This window comes from Podarcis cretensis (assembly GCF_951804945.1).
Source record: "Podarcis cretensis genome assembly, chromosome: 6".
Lineage (NCBI taxonomy): Eukaryota > Metazoa > Chordata > Lepidosauria > Squamata > Lacertidae > Podarcis > Podarcis cretensis.
In genome coordinates, this window is record NC_137175.1 from 55,722,872 (window position 1) to 55,739,910 (window position 17,039).

Below are 17,039 nucleotides of genomic sequence, written 5' to 3' on the forward strand. Positions count from 1 at the left end.
TTATGTGTGTATTCTTTGTTGCCAAAATATTAACTCTTTTTAATGGCACATGTGATCCTGGCTGCTTGGCTATTTCTCAGCTGGAGAAGGCAGTTGGGAAACTCCCTGTTCACTTCATCACTTACAAGTTTGCCTGGTACAATGTGCTGTCTATCAATCACTTGAGTTCACAAGGGCGAAGCTTTCCAACAAAGACCAACTCTACTCCAAAGCGTGTCAAGCTAACCCATTTATTTAATCCCCAAAGGGTTATAATCAAGCCTAATGTCCTGGAATAACAATTGTATTTTAACAGACAATGCACACTATATCCAAAAGCTCGGGAATCGTGCTCTAGAATGTCCCAGATTCTGCCACCATAAAATCTAACTCCTATAAACACACAGCCATGCAATGTAATTTACACAAGTTTATATTTATTGCTCCGATTTGCAAATCTAAACATCTCACGCAATGTGCATAGATGCAACACTTCTGGAATGTACTAACTTTTCGAAAGGTTTTTTAAAATGTTTGTGTGTGTGCACGCGTGCATGCGTATAAGGTAAATGACCTGGGAAAGTTAGGGATTCTTTGAAAGTGTCAGTTGAACTTACACAGGTCTAGAAAGTAGAAAGTGCATATGAGAGTGAAGCCCCAATCACTAATTCACCCTCCATACATAAACCAAACAGTGATGGGGAATTGGAAGCACACCTGCTATCCCACCATGCCTCCTGGCCCTACCCTAGATGTCCATGTATTTCTGATAACATCTGATAGGGGAGCAAATAGGGGTGGGACTGATGGGCATGCAACACTGGAGGCCTCAGATCAGGCATGGGCAAACTCGGCCCTCCAGATGTTTTGGGACTACAACTCCCATCATCCCTAGCTAACAGGACCAGTGGTCAGGGATGATGGGAATTGTAGTCCCAAAACATCTGGAGGGCTGAGTTTGCCCATGCCTGCCTCAGATGCTATTACAAATGGATGGGGGAGATAGCGAAATGGAACTTCAAACCATATGTAGACCCCAACAGTCTACATCTAGAACATATTGATTTTGAAAATTTTAACCAAAATATTCACTTTAAGAGGGAGGCTGCATTAAATACTCCCAGATTCCAGTTCTTCATATTTCATGGCTCTCTGGATATGGCTGTATTAGAGAATAAATGAGGGGGGGGGGCAAGTGCTATTCATAAGAGTAGCAGGAGGAATGACCCAAACACATGACTGCTTATCATTTTTCAGACGATAAGATGTAGATGCAGAATGTAGAGGTAGGCAGGGTGTTGTTATTTATTCTTTACCACTTCCCACTTCTTCATCAAATGTATATCTCAGCAAGCTCTTAGATAACGTAATGGTGTGTCTGGTCTGGTGGGATTGAATGGGACTAAATAATCTTAAATCCAAATATTTTCCCTAAAGTGAGTTACAAAGCAATATCCAACAGGTTGAGCGATCTGAGGCATTCCCATATGCCCCCATTCCTAGAAATACAGCCCAGATTAGCCTCCCTTGTGGAATCCAGTTGCATGTCCATTGCCATATTGCACAATTTCCAGACTCTGACTCATTCTTGTTGATATTTCTGGAACCTTTCCAATTTGTGTGAGCCTGGGAGTGTGGTATATTTCAAGGCAGACTTTGAGTTTGGTTTTGGAAAGCAATCCTATGGGTTTCCAATAAATGAAATTTGAGCTCAGCTGTAATGATGGTTTAGCACTGCAATCATGTAGTATGTGGCTGTGGGGAATAGAGGCATTTCAGAGCAGCCTATGGAAGTTCAATAGTGTCTTGCGTTGTAGGTGATTTGAAAAATATGTATGTAATTTCACCTAAGAGATTGCCCCAAAGTGTAACAAATGAAGGGGCCACTATAGGATCATCTGCCATTGAGGCATAGTGGCTGAAACTGCAGCTTTAAATCCCACCACTGCCACAAACTCATCAAAAGTCAATATCTACCAGTCTTGGTATACCATCTACACCATGGAAGTAATAATGTCTTTTGTACAGGGCTGATGTAAGTATTACTGAAAATGCTTGAGAGATGCTAAGAACACTTGAAACTGCCTAGATTCATACAAAGTACTACTAAGTATTATGGCTCCTTTTCAGGGCATGCCAACATGTATATGCCACTGTCTGGCCAATGATAACAGTGTAAAGTGATTTTTATAGTCCATGTATCTTTTCTGCATGTTGCACTGCAAGGATGAGGTTTCACACAACATTGTATCATGTCTCATACTTTTAATCCCTCATCAGCTACTGCTTTATCCACACAGTTAATGTCACATGGAGGAGGAACCAGGGATGAGTATACTTAACCCACCCCTCCCATTGCTTTCCTTGTTGCTCTCCGTGAGTTGAAGAGTAATCAGGGTTCTGCAAAGTGTGGCATGCCTACACAACTCACCCTCCACCCTCCGCTACAGATAGTCATCCTCTAACTCCTGGAGGTCCACAGAGAGAGCAGATGGTGAGTTCATTCATTAAGTGCATGGAGAAAGAAATGCCTGAAGAGGCCTACGCTCATAAGAATAAGATAGTAGTTTGGGGAAGGTGTTTTAGCAGCTTTTAAACAGGGCAGCTCATGCAGGCAATGTATCCCTCCATATGATGCATCCCAAAATATTTTGTGGATAACATATTATGATACCGCTGTAGCTACTTGGAAATGATGGTAATTACTGAAGAGGTTGAAAATTATTCCACCTTGAGCCTAGAAATTTCCACCAAGAAGTTGCAACAGGGGCAGTGACTTGATCCACAGCAGCTAAAGCTCAATGCAATGTATTCTGATGTGTATTTCATTTTGTGCTGCTTGCCATGCAAACTTTAGTAAACTTTAGTAAAACAACAACAGCAACAACAACACACCATTATGTGTTGCTCTAATGAATTTAAGGCAATGCCCAACATCTCTGGTCTCTCCTGCCAGAACGGCTTGAGTAGAAAACTGCTGTTGTAAAGATGTCAGTGCTACAAGTCTTACAGATTTCATAAGCTACAATTGCCCACTCAGAAGCTCACAAGGTTGAGTTGTAATAAAAGGAGAAGACTTTTCCTTTCAACTCTGGAAGGTTTGTGTTGATGTGAAGGGTTAACATGGCAGTTCAGACATTCAAAATCTCTTCTATGTTTCCTGACAACCCCCAGGGATACATTTGTGTACCCTCCAGACCAAGGTTATTCATTAAAGAGAATGTTTGTTTATCAAGAGCTCCTTATATAGCTCTGATGAAGCTCAAGCAGGCTTCCAGTCATATTCACAAACACTAATTATAATGGAATATTCTTTTATCTCTCTTGCAAAGAAACAAAGCACTGTCCTTTGGCATATGTAGCAGCAGTTTCTTAAAAGCAGCAGAACACACCAACACTCATGCTGGAACTCCTATTCTAAACCAATAGTAGAAATTATCACTCTCCCATCTCCTGTCTGGTATCGTCTGGTGTCCATGCACACACACATTCACCACTGCTGCTAACTCCATGGCAAGAAAAGGTTGTAAAGGGGTGACATTTATGTTAACAGCAGCGGACTGGGAAGGGCCTTGGCATTAGAGCCTTGGCCCATACATCCCTTTTCTATTTTTGACCGAGTCCTCTGAAAGAATGAGCTGCTGGCTGGGAACTAGAAGCAGAACCACAGATTGATGCCATGATATGGAGAGCCTAATGTGTAAAAACTGACTCCTTCACAGATACCACTGCAGCATCCCAGCAATGATGCCTATGACCATGGTATTTTTCAGGTGCAAAATCATGAGTACCCACAGATGTATCCATAGATGGCTAGGGACACACACCGTGCCTTCCACGGGAAATTATGACTCAACAAAAATATAATTTCTTCCAATGAGGTACAATATATATGCATGATACACTTTCTCTCTGTGTGTAAACATATTTTAGCAGCTGAGTTGTGAAGATGCATGAATCCAAACTTTCTTATACGACTTCCATTCCAGACTAAGCAAGAATGTATACGGCCTCTTACGTGTGGATGGAATCTCAAGAGAAAAATTAAAACAAAAGATAACTTAGAAATTTCTTGTGAAATGGGATTTCTACAATTTGTGCTCAAAAAGCATTTGTTAGAATTGAGCTCCATTGAGCTCTATTCCTCTCCAATGTCCGCATACGTACTTTAAACTGATACTTTTATTCTGATGCCATAACCCAGCAGATCAGAAACAATTCTAACCTAATAATTTATATCATTACAAAACCACCTTAAGATTTATGTCCCAGTCAGTGACCTGCCATATTCACAGCTGCTAATTATTAACTATTTTAATAATCCCATGATTAACATGATGACATTCCCGCTGTCTCATTGGCTGTAGAATGAAATACCGGCAAATGTAGAGAATGAGATGGTCCTAGTCATTCAATAAATCAATGGTTCCATACCACTGGGTGCCTTTTGTCTTTCATGCCATATCCTGGCAATAAAGAGATGATAGAATTACCATTTGTTTTCTTTGCAGCATGGCTTACATTAGCTGTGACCAAAGGAGAACAAACTTTTTGCACAACTTTCTTTTCCACACTTTTATTGAAATGATGCTGCTCAATAAACAGCATCTGTTTTCAGTTTGGGAAGGAGGAGGAAGGCTCACTCTAAGTGTTTGCGATCATCTCATTCTCCCAGGGTACAGCAGATCGCAGAAACCTGACACTCTAAGTGGATATGCATGAAGTAGGCTTGTACCTATTGTAGAAACATGCTGACTCCATGGGAGGCAAATAATAAATTGGAAACTCCAGTACTGGACTGAGGCCAGAATACATACAGGGGACTAGTGTGTATTCCCACATGCAATACATATGTTGTTTCAAAATATCCCCCCTCCCACTTTTCCTGCTTGCTCCCCCTTCCTCCACAAAATGAATGATGGTTGGAGTTCAGCTTAAGGTCTCCTTAAATGAGACCTTTGGATCCAATTTTATGTCAATACCCTAAACATGTGATTGCTTGTTTTGTTTCACTTCAATGGAAACTTAGTTGCCAGCTGTGAAATTCTGCATTCTGTTCTAGTTTGGCACTCCAAATCCCTCCTCAAAGTTAGCAAGAGGCGTGTTTCTCGACTTAAGTTTGAATCCATTTTAAGCTTACGAAATTGTGCTCCATAGGTCTGCTGCAAATTAGCAGACAGGCAGGCAACCTTTGACTATACTGCAAATGTCATTGCAAAACAACAGGTAGCACTTTTCTTTGTGGAAAATGCTGAAAACATGTATATGCAGCCTACAGGAAAAGGGAGATAACAGTTGTCTCTCTGTGTGTCACTAGTATATGTGGAAATCAACAAAACAAGACCATACCTGCTCCAAAGGCAAAGAAGAAGCTCTTGTCAGTATTGTCTCTTAAGAGGGCTATCACTCTTTTCCCCATTCTCTCATTCCTCTTGTAGATGAGTTCCTGGCGGAAGTAGCTGTCAATTTCCTGTGCTGTAACCTGTTCATGTGGAGGAAGGGTTGTGTTGATGAAGTTAGGGAGCTGAAATGGAAATGAATAATAAGTGTCAGGAAGAGGTCATGCTAGGGGAAAAATAAAATAAACCTGGCTCATCAAAAGAAGGGTGTGATGGAACATGAAGGCATAGGGGAATAGGCCACTGTTTCCACATTCTGAATGCTGTTGGTTAGTCCATTAATCAAAGATACCCCCCACTCTCTCCCCATTTCTATCATTAGAAATACATTGTGCTTGGCTCAAAGTAGCTGTTCCTTGTTGATTTGTGTGATATTCTCCTTTCTTAATCAGAAGTATTCAATAATGGTTCATGTGCAGTGAATTCTTTTTTAACATAGAATCATAGACATGTATTTCTTTTATAAAACATTTTGTTATATATATAAAAAAGTAGAACCTCAAGTGTTCACATAGAGAACCATAGACCCTCTGGAATGGGACAGGGCTTACTTTATTATACAAATCTCTTTTAAGAAATCTATTGAAAATAAAAGCAATTCCCATCTCATAGTCCAAAGCATAGTACCTAGTATTCAAGGGAAACAGCCCGCTTTTAGGACTAGTAGGAACACTTGTTTCTGTACATTGAGAAATATCTGACTTGGCTATAATTGGATTCATACCATAGTTCTTTAAAAAGAGTTGAAAGTGATTTGGGAAAGCATTGCTTCCGTATGTACAGATGTATTTCTTTTGTTCCCTTATGACCTCTGGTTCACAGGTTTTTGAAACAATATAGAAATATGTAGACCCTGTTCCCTAGAGGTGAGTGCAATGAATACATGTACCACAAGCCAAGATTCCTCTTTCAAACTCTCTAAAGAACTATTCTCTATCTTTAGCCTCACATGTTCAGAAGATAGATTCAAGTCTTTCTTGCAGGTGACTTTGGGGACAGAGTTAAAAACCAGAAAGTCTTTATCTGTAAGCCATCAAATGGGCTGAAACACAGCTGTGGAGTTCTTTTTTTAGTATCTGAAGTGCCCACCTGATAAGGTTTGTGCAACCCTGATTAAGGAATGGTGTCTAAAGGGATGTTTACCTATGAAATCCTGCCTGGAGAAGGAGAAGGAGAAGGAGAAGGAGAAGGAGAAGGTGAAGGAGAAGGAGAAGGAGAAGGAGAAGGAGAAGGAGAAGGAGAAGGAGAAGGAGAAGGAGAAGGAGAAGGAGAAGGAGTTGACAACACTGGACTATACCAGGGGTAGGCAACCTAAGGCCCATGGGCCACAAGCGGCCCACGGGGGTCGTTTAACTGGCCCACAAGCCACCCTGAACTGAGCTGCCCGCTTGGTGAGTCCCCACGCACTGCACTAAACCGGCGCAGCACAGTGTGGGGACTCACTCCGCGGTGCCAGAAATCACACACACACACGCCCCAGCACACAGAGGGATCTCCACTGGAGTGAACTGGGCCAGGCGAGGTAAACCTTGCCGACCCCTGGACTGTAAGTAGAATTAGGCAAGCAGAAACAAAAGGATGTAAGCATAGTAAATGGACACCAATTAGGTCTTTGGTGAGACAAGGACTGTGCTCCAAGCTTGTACCAGGCTCCAATAAATTATGCTTGGCCACTGCTCTCATGTAACAACGCCTGCTCAAGCTTAGTGTTCTAGTGAATCAAAACACAGTAGCTACTGAGAGCACTTTATATACCTATAAGGAAAGCATACAGTAAGTACTAAAACATTTAAAAGACAAAGCTGTGCAATCACACCATTTTTAAAAATGAATACACTGCCATTCTCATGTGTGCTGAAACCTAGTGCTAACAAAGGTCAGAAAAATATTGCATTTTATAAATTTGCTGTAAAATATATGACATAGAAGACACCTGCTTGTGTGATTTATAGACCTTTAAAACTTCTGGGAGAACTGTTTATGGTTATTTCAGGCTGCAACAAGGAAACTAAAGGTGGGAAGTGTGGGACTGTGTGGTTATTAAAGTGACAACTGCTGCTGTTAGCTCAACTGTTTCAGCTTCAGGATGTGAGCTTACATAGGGAACCACTCCTCATTAAACAAGACAAGAAGTGAGTAATTAATTGTGCATATGGCCCAGAGTTTCCAGACTGACCCCAACCTCCCAGCTATCTATACAGAAATATCTGTGAGAGAGGGGAGTGTATTTTCCAGGAAGTTGTAGAAAACAGACTAATATGTTATGTTTAACATGACAAAACTGGGTAACACTAGCAGGACTTGGAGCATTTTGGTTCAAGGACCATTAGATTTGCTTCATAGGTAGCGTTGGGAAAGGATCACTTCTCCATCTGTAATATACAAATAATAGTGGCCTGACTCTCAGGGTCATTGTGAACTAAAAAGTTTGCAAATAAATTGTGCTTGGGAAATTAAAATGAGAAGCAGGGGACAATGCTTTTCAAATTGATTTTTAAAAGTTTCCATTATAATGCAAAGTGCAGCTCTAGAAGCAGAGATGACAAGGAAGGGAAGGAATAATGGCAGTATGGAATGTCAGAGGAAAAGGAGAAAGAGAATTCATGGCTATTGCAGCTATATAAATTGCGTAGTGTTATACTTGTGAGAGATTGCCAAATGGGCTGGCCATTTTGGCTTTGCAAAAGTTGCAGGGAATCATTTTATTAAAACATATACCACATGCAGGATATAGCTAACAACATTATCTTTTGTTTCTCCTTGAAGTGCAAGCTACAGCCCCATTCTGCAAAATAAAGAAAGCAAAAACGATCCAATCTCTCCAGTTTGTAGTGCAATTCCTTGGGAGTTTACACACCCACTCCCAAACCTAACAGGAGAAGTGCAAGAAAGAGAGCTTGGGTTTTCATTCAGTCAGCATTTCCATGACTGCAATGGGTTTTCCATCATGATTTTCTGCTGGCACAGCTAAACACTCCACATTGTGAAGGTGGTGGACCTAAAACTTTGCTTTGCATTTCAGCAGAGGAACAGGATAATGATACTCCCTTGGTTATATATTGATATCAAATATATATATATATATATATATATATATATATATATATATAATTTGACTTTAAAAGAAGAATGTAAATATACCATGTGTGTTTTTGTGGAATCTAGGCCAATGAAAGACAAAGACACACACACACAAACCACACATGCCAACAGAAAAACAGCCACAAGACAACTCTCTGGGCAGGGGTAGCCGATTCACATAACAGAAGACCTCATTTGGTACCCAAGTTCAATCTTGGGCAAGCCTTGACCTGAGGGTTAGCATCAGGGAACTCTTGTCTTTGCCACAAACATATTGCTACCTGAGGCAGAGCAGTAAATACCACTCCCATCTCAAGTCAAGGTAAACAGTACTCAAGGTCAGCAAAGCTGTTTGGGCACTCAAGGCAGAAAATCTCTCAAAACACCTCTTCCCCCTCCCTGGAGATAAAAATATAAGAACAAAATATTAAGGATGCTTCCACATTGTCATTATATTGCAGGAGGGATTCAATCACATACCAGCAAATCTAGGTTTGCACAATTAAAGTGGATTACAGCACTTTTACGTGACAAAGCCACTTTTAAAAAACCAGCCTTTTTTGCAATAAGGAAAGTGATGGGGGAATGTGTGGGGTAGTGAGCCTTTTTCTCCTCACAAAGACTGAATGCTCCATAAACAGCAGACTGAGCTAGATGCTGTGTGATTTTTAATTGTAACAGCTGGTGCTGTTTTATGACCAACTTTTGGGATTATGATTAGGGACGCAGGTGGCGCTGTGGGTTAAAGCCTCAGCGCCTAGGACTTGCCGATCGAAAGGTCGGCGGGTCGAATCCCTGCGGCGGGGTGCGCTCCCGCTGCTCGGTCCCAGCGCCTGCCAACCTAGCAGTTCGAAAGCACCTCGGGGTGCAAGTAGATAAATAGGGACCGCTTACCAGCGGGAAGGTAAACGGCGTTTCCGTGTGCGACTCTGGCTTGCCAGAGCAGCGATGTCACGCTGGCCACGTGACCCGGAAGTGTCTCCGGACAGCGCTGGCCCCTGGCTTCTTAAGTGAGATGGGCGCACAACCCCAGAGTCTGTCAAGACTGGCCCGTATGGGCAGGGGTACCTTTACCTTTTACCTTTGGGATTATGTAGAAAAGTCAGTGGCAGTCCCAGCTGCAGGTTTCCACATCTGATTCCCAACCCTTTCTTATTTTTGGTATCCTCAGAGTCATCGCCACTGCATTTCAAGTCTTCAAGAACTGAATGTACATCTTGTGAACACCTTGAGGGAAAATCTCTCTCCTCTTCCTCCCCAACCCCCGCCCCCCCTCACACACACTATTAAAGAGATATTCAGTAAATCCCTGAGAAATCATAATCTCTGTGTAATTTTTTGTATTTATCCTATAGCACTACAGTACTTAAAAAGCCACTTTTCGAGCAGTTTTTTTTTAAAAAAAATGAGGAGTGGAAATCATGTGGTCCTCTTCTCTGCCTGAATTTTGTATAACTCCCTGCATTTCAGTTTAAATGAAAGTTTCAACAAAACACAGTTGGAAAATAAGGCATATGTCCAAACACACACACACCCCTCTATCTATAGCATCTGTCAACAAGTCAGATATGATGGTGCCAGCCCAACAAAACTTGTACAAAACCACAACCCAAAGGAAACCAAAGAAAAAAAGATAGTCATAAGTAAGTTAATTAAAAGTTCCATTTATTTCAATGCCTTAGTCATAACTAACGTGTGTCAGACTGTACTATATGCACTTCAGAGCATGCAAATAAAACAGAATATAGTTTTGAGAGTTGTAGTCAATATTTAAACAAGATATTTCCTAAAATCTCATAGTTGTGATTTTTGAATGAGACCTTTGAGAGTTTTGAACATGTGGAAAAGTTCAAATAATTATTTTCTTATTCCCAAACCTTTGTTGTCTTTCACAAAAAAAAGTTGCTCCATTCAAGTTGGCAGAAAATTGGAGCATAAGCTGCTGATCAAAGAGAGAATGTGGCAATACAGGGGAGAACTTGTGGCTAGGAAGCTATTTTTATGTACCCTAGGAAAAATGTAATTATATTTCCAAAGACATTCCCATTAAAAACAGGAGAACAGTAGGTGAGGTAAGTCAAGGAGGGATGGTTCCTTGCTCGGAGTGGTGTCTGATTTAGCCAGGAAATTGGTATGTTCTCTGTCACTGCCCACCACATCAGATTTGCTGCTGGAAGGGATGCTTGCATCTGTTTTTCAACATGGATTTGTAAAAAAAAACCCTCAATCCAGTTCAATCCATATACAAAGTAGAAATAAATTAATATTAATAATAATATCCAGGAGTGTGCAATCCACCCAGTCAATAAGCTGGGGAAGAAACAGAGGAAAGTTAGTTAGTTATTTACTTTAATTGAAGAATAATTTTAACCAGGTAGCTATGCCAATGATCTGGTGGACATGTGTTTTTCTGTTCTTTTGCACAGGCGTGGTCTTAGGCTTGATTTATTCTAGCACTAAAACACTTTATATTGGGTTATACTAATGATAACACAGCCCTGCTCTCTATATACAACCTAAGAGCCACAAACCAGGAAACCCACCACCTGGGAGGCTTATTTTATCTGGGTCAGGATCTGCATTAGAACCATTATTACAATGTGTAGATACTTTGCTTCATCATTTTGTTCAACAGCATAGTTCTTTCATAAGAGGCACAAAAGGTTTTATTAACAAAGCAGAAGGTCATCCAGTTTATCAGAATATGGTTCTAGTTAAAATGGATGTATTAGTTTTATATACCAACATTCCTCAGGAAGAAGCCAGGATGTCATTGAAGAGACTTTGAATCTGCATTCCAATTTTAGTCTGCCCATCCATTCTTTTATTATTAACAATGAATGATTAAGGATTAGCCCAGTGCTGGCTCATGGAGGGAGGCAGAGGTTGAGGTGAGGGCATCTTCCTGGTGGCGAAGCTACATGCATCAGGATAGGGAGATTAACAGTGTTGCCCTCAGAGTTCTTCCAACCTCACTGCTGCTTTCTCATCTTACCCCATCCTGACAAGTGCAGTTCCATAGCCTCCAGAAAGACAGCTAGCTTGCACTGGTGTTTCAGGAATGTCTTCGTTGTATGGATTTATTAATATGCATGGAAAAACCGCAACAGACTGGCATCTTGTATTCCTTTGGAACTGTTTTGAAGACTCTGAAACCTAGTTCACACTTAACATTAAACTATAGACTGTTCAGCCAAAGTGTAGTTTGTTTGAATGTCCAGATCTAGCTCAACAAAGGACCCATGGTTTCCTTTATGGCAACAAACCAAAGCATGAAGCCATTGTTTGTTGTTGGCTTATAAACCAGGAGTTTTAACTATGCTTTGGTGCTACATCCAAATCTAAGAGCCTTGATAACCATGGTTTGTATGATGATTCCATCTCTGACTCCCACCAAGCTACAGAACCACTAGGCAAAAGCAACTGAAAAACAAAGCAAGCTTTGGAGAAATTAGTCATGGCTTCTTTGCTTGTTTGTGAGGTAACGTGATTTGTTGAGGACATATTGGGCTGGTTTCAACTAAATAGTTGCACTAGTGTGAGCCAGTGCAGTGAGTCCCAGTAATGCAATGGGGCCTTCCACTCTCTCCTCCCATGATGCCCCCAAAATCAGCTTGGGGGGTGTCAAGAGAACCCCCAGAACAGTGCTTGTGGGGAGAAGAGGGGAGATGGTTCCGCCTGACAAGCAGAAATGCTTGACCTGATAAAATGATTGCAATAGCACAATGTGTGATATTGGAGAGCATTGTATCTCACTCATTGTAAACACTCAGCCCAGTGAGGAATTGGAAAGTATTTCTGAATATTTCATGTTTATATTATATATTTTGTTGTGTCCGACTTTTCATGACCCCATGAACCAGAGCATGCCAGGCACTCCTGTCTTCCACTGCCTCCTGCAGTTTGATCTCTATTGAAAAAAGAAAAGGGCTCCCAAGTCAGTGGGCTAAGCATGACAAGTCTAGAACCAGTCCAACTGAATGCTCAGCAATCCTGTCATTTCAGTAGCTCAACAAGCCTCTCTCTGACTGCAGCTGTTTTACTATGAACTATTCTCTGGAAATATGACTTCATTTCTCTACCGGGACACAATGTCTATGCCAGCAATGCTGCACTGTGTTATGTCTAAACTTAAAGGTGATAAGGTAATATGTCCCCAGTACACTATGGATTATACTTACAGGGTTGAGCTAGTTGAGGTTTTTTGTTTTTTGTTTTAAGATAAAGAAGTACACCATTCCTGGAACAACTGAGGGGCTTGCTTATCACTCAACACTTTACCTAATGGTCTTGGGCTCAACATTTAATATTTATTGTAGTTAGAGAATTCCAAAGATAGTTTTCATTGCCCAGTTTTGGAAGCTTTCCAGATTATATATATATATATATATTCCAATGCTGGAATGGAAACAAATTAATGGTGTAATTAAAGCTTATCAAAAGCCTTAAATCTTTAAGGACATATCTGAAAGCAGGATGTTCTGATAACGTATTTTAAATGGTTATGCAGCAACAGCTTCACAATTTTATTGACAGTGAGCATATCGTAATGACACACAAATGCTCTCCCCCATGGAGGGCAAAGAGGCAGGAGCTGTTTTCTTTCTGTAATGGAACTTTAAATCATTATAATTTTATTATGCCTGCCCAAAAACCTATGTAGGCAGGTTCACTACTTCCAGTAGTAAGAACAGAAAATGAAGTAGTTGACTTCTCTTTTGGACTGGAGAGAAAAGAAAAAGAAAATACTGGTTTGGGATGGTAAGGTGTGCTAAATGAGTAAATATATTTAACATCCAAGCATGCTATAGTGACATCAAATGGGCATGGAACCACAATTCCCAGAGTTACCTAGGAAAAGAGATTGATTATTAAAGCACTCTGGAAACTGTAAGTCTGCAAGAGGAACAGGGGGTTCCTTAACAAACTACAGTTCCCAGGATCCTTTGAGGGAAGCCATGACTGTTTAAAGTGGTATGATGCTGCTTTAAATGTACGACAGATATGGTGCTAGTTTTTTCAGCCTGTAGAGAGGTGGGAGTCTGGGGTGAGCAATAACTGTGCTGTGGCAGTGCATGGATGTGATTTGTTTGGCATGGACTGAAGCAGCCTGAACTTAGTATGGGCTATGCACTGAAAGAGCCATTAGAATCAGAACTTCTCATCAGGGTCACTTTTGTCATAACTGAGTTGACGCCCCAAAATGAATCATTCACTTGATCTGAAAAGAGAAAGCTTCTTTGGCAGCAAGGCGGCTACTTTTCCATCTAGGGGACAACACAGAAGAAAAGCATTCCTTCCCTATCTTTATTTTAAAGAATGTTCAGTTCCATATCATTTTGACTGCCTGCCCAGAAAGTCTGCCATAAATCTATCAGCTAGAACAGTCATAGGAGAGTCAAGTATTTGCAGAAGTGTGCATAAGAAAGTGATCTGTTTCCTGTTGTATTTCTCTGTCATGGCCCAATGGAATAAATTTTGCCCTGCTCAGGTTTACCCAGTTTAAATAAGGACTTAAGTGACATAAGCAAATTATCGAAAGAGGAATGCAACAGACCCACACCACAGCAAGGTTTTGTTTCTTTGTTTATTGATCCAACATCCCTAAACTATTTATTTCCAGCGGGGAAAAATATGATGCAATCTTATTTTTATGGTAAAATCATATGTTCTCCCTTTTATTTGTGAGATTCTCATTATCCATAGACATAAAGGTAAGTTTTTGTTATGTGTTTATTGCTATTATTATGATAGTTAGCTAATTTTTTCTCCTAATAATGTGCTTCTTATTTATGCGACAGGACAGGACAGTACAGGACAGTTTCTTTTATTAACTTATTCTCCACTACAATTCAGTTGGTTATATAACAGGATGGGAAACCTGTTGTGCAACGGATGTCACTAGACTCCAATTCCTTTCATCCTTAGACAGTCTGAAGTTGGAGTCTAACAACAACTAGAGGATCATGGGTTCTCCATGCCTGTTATAAAAGATTCCTATTAGGAGAACAAAAGCCCAGATATACAAAAGTTAAGGGAAGTTATTGAAAATTTCTCCCCTCCTAATTTATTTTCACGCTAGGTAGAGTCCAAGCAGACAACTGTACATGCCACTTGGGCCCACTTTCATATGTGTGCCCCCCCACCCCAACTGAATGGGAGTCACCTCCATATACAGTGGTACATTGGGTTAAAAACACTTTGGGTTACTGTAATGGTTGTAAGGGGTTACTTGTGCGTAAGTTGCCTTCAGTTTTGGTTAGATTGCCTGGCCAACCATGCTTTGGCTGACAGCTCACACTCCGTGGCCGGTCAGTCACTTGCAGAATCCATCAGTGGGCGTTTCTTGAACCTCTTCCAGCATAAGAGCTGTTTGACGCCAAGTCTCCTCCTACTTTCCCTGCGCGGATCTCGTCTGCACAAGTAAGGGGAAGGCAGAGGCGTGTCCGCGCTCTCCCCACTAGTCTCAGTGAAGGGTCTTGGAGACCTCTCTCCAAATCCTCCATTTCCCTCCCTTCTCTACCGGTGTTACGCTGAATTCCTTCCCCCCTGCTGGTCCCCTCTCCTGCATCGCTGTGGAGCCTTGCCTCCACCTCTCGTTCTGATGTCAGTTCCCTGACAGCCACCTCCCTCCCAGGACCCCCTCCACCCCCGGCCCGAACCTGTGACGTAACTTCATCTCTTTCTTCTGCCGATGATGCAGGGAATCCCCGGAAGGAGCTGCTATCATCCTCCGAGGACTCAAACCCTGCTTCCCACCCGCTCCGGTCTCTTTGCACGGGGCGGGCTTCACAGTCCGATTCCTCTTCTTCTGACGTTTCTCCTCCTTCCTCTTCGGAAGCAGGAAAACCCACAAAATCCTCTTCCTCGTCTGTGGTCCCAAATTGCTCCTCCCAGAATCTCTCTATTGGTTTGGGCTTCCTCGGATACCGTTCGTGGAACTCCTCCACCAGATTTCCATCACCTATCTCCCCCGCGGGAACCCACGTGTTCTCCGACTCGGGCTCCCCTTCCCAAGCTACCAGGTACTCCACCTGCCGCCCCCGCCACCACGAATTTAGGATCTCCATCACCTGGTTGTGGTGTTCCCGCTCCTCTACTTGTGGGTGTGTAAGGCCTTCTCCTCCTTCCCCCCGGAACCTTTGCTCCCCCCTGTACGGTGAGATCAGTGACCTATGAAATACTGGGTGGATTTTCATGCTGTCTGGCAACTTGAGCCTGAATGCCACAGGGTTTACTTGCTGCGTTACCTCAAAGGGTCCTAGCCGTTTTGGCCGCAGTTTCTTGCACCCTCCCTTAAAGGGTAGCCCTTGGGTGGACAACCACACCCGGTCCCCCACCCTTATCGTCTCCCCTTCCCAGCGACGCTTGTCTGCTTGCCTCTTGTAGACTTCCTTGGCCCTTTCCAAGTTCATCTTAAGCTGCTGGTGCAGGGCCTCCATTTCTTCCACAAACTGTTCTGCCGCAGGTACGCTCCACCCTTCCTCCCCCCTCCCAGGAAAGGCCCTGGGGTGACACCCATAATTAGCCATGAACGGGCTCATCCCCGTGGACACATGCTCAGCATTATTGTATGCAAACTCAGCCAGTGCTAGTCTCTCTACCCAATCGTTCTGTCTCTCATTGACGTAGCAGCATAGGTATTGCTGTAAAATACTGTTCGCTCTCTCTGCTTGCCCGTTGGTCTCCGGGTGTCTCGCCGTCGAGAATCCCACCTCTACCTGCAACAAGCTCATGAGCCTCCTCCAGAACCTCGAGGTAAATTGTTTCCTGCGGTCTGAGATAACCCTCGAAGGAGCTCCATGCAGCCTGAAGATGTGGTCCACAAACAACCTGGCTTTTTCCTCTGCTGTTACTGCATGTGAGCACGCTATAAAATGGCACATTTTGGTTAGCAGATCTACTACTACCATGACTGCTGTCTTCCCTCTAGACTTGGGCAAATCTGTCATAAAATCGATAGACACCACCTCCCAGGGTCTTCCCGGTGTGGGTAAGGGTTCCAGCAACCCTGCCGGGGCAGCCCTCTCCCCCTTAGCCCGTTGGCAGCAGTCACAGCCCCGTACATACTCTCGTACATCTTCCCTCACCCTTGGCCACCAGAACTGCCTAGTAACCAGTAACATAGTTTTGTGTTGCCCAAAGTGCCCCGCCGTTGGATTGTCATGAAGCTGTTTAAGCACCCTTTCCCGCAAGGCCTCCCCTGGTACATACATTGCTCCCTTGTAGTACAACAGTCCTTCCCTTTCCTCAAAGCCTCCCTGGTCTCCCCTCGCTTCCCTGAGTTCCCTGATCCTGGTTTGGGCGAATTCGTCCTGGCGAATCAGCTCGTTTAGTTCTCGTCTCCCAACCAACGCTCCCCCACACACCCATCGTTCCTCTGGGAACACGTGTCTCACTTCCGGCGGTCCTTCACCTTCCGTGTACTCTGGCTTTCTGGACAGTGCGTCGGCCCTCACGTTCTCTTTTCCCGGCACATACTGGATCTCAAAGAAGAACTTGGAGAACTCCTGTGCCCATCGAATCTGTCTCTGGTTGAGAACTCGAGCCGTTCTCCAATATTCCAAGTTCTTGTGATCC

General features: G+C 42.7%; 1 protein-coding gene across 1 annotated transcript in view; it reads right to left on the reverse strand.

The window, feature by feature from the left end:
* The window catches only part of TRABD2B (TraB domain containing 2B), a 251,066-nt gene that overhangs the window by 62,647 nt on the left and 171,380 nt on the right, over positions 1-17,039 (reverse strand). Inside the window, exon 4 of the mRNA XM_079980385.1 lies at positions 5,329-5,503. Coding sequence (XP_079836511.1) covers positions 5,329-5,503 — 175 coding nt within the window. The remainder of the gene's footprint in view (positions 1-5,328; positions 5,504-17,039) is intronic.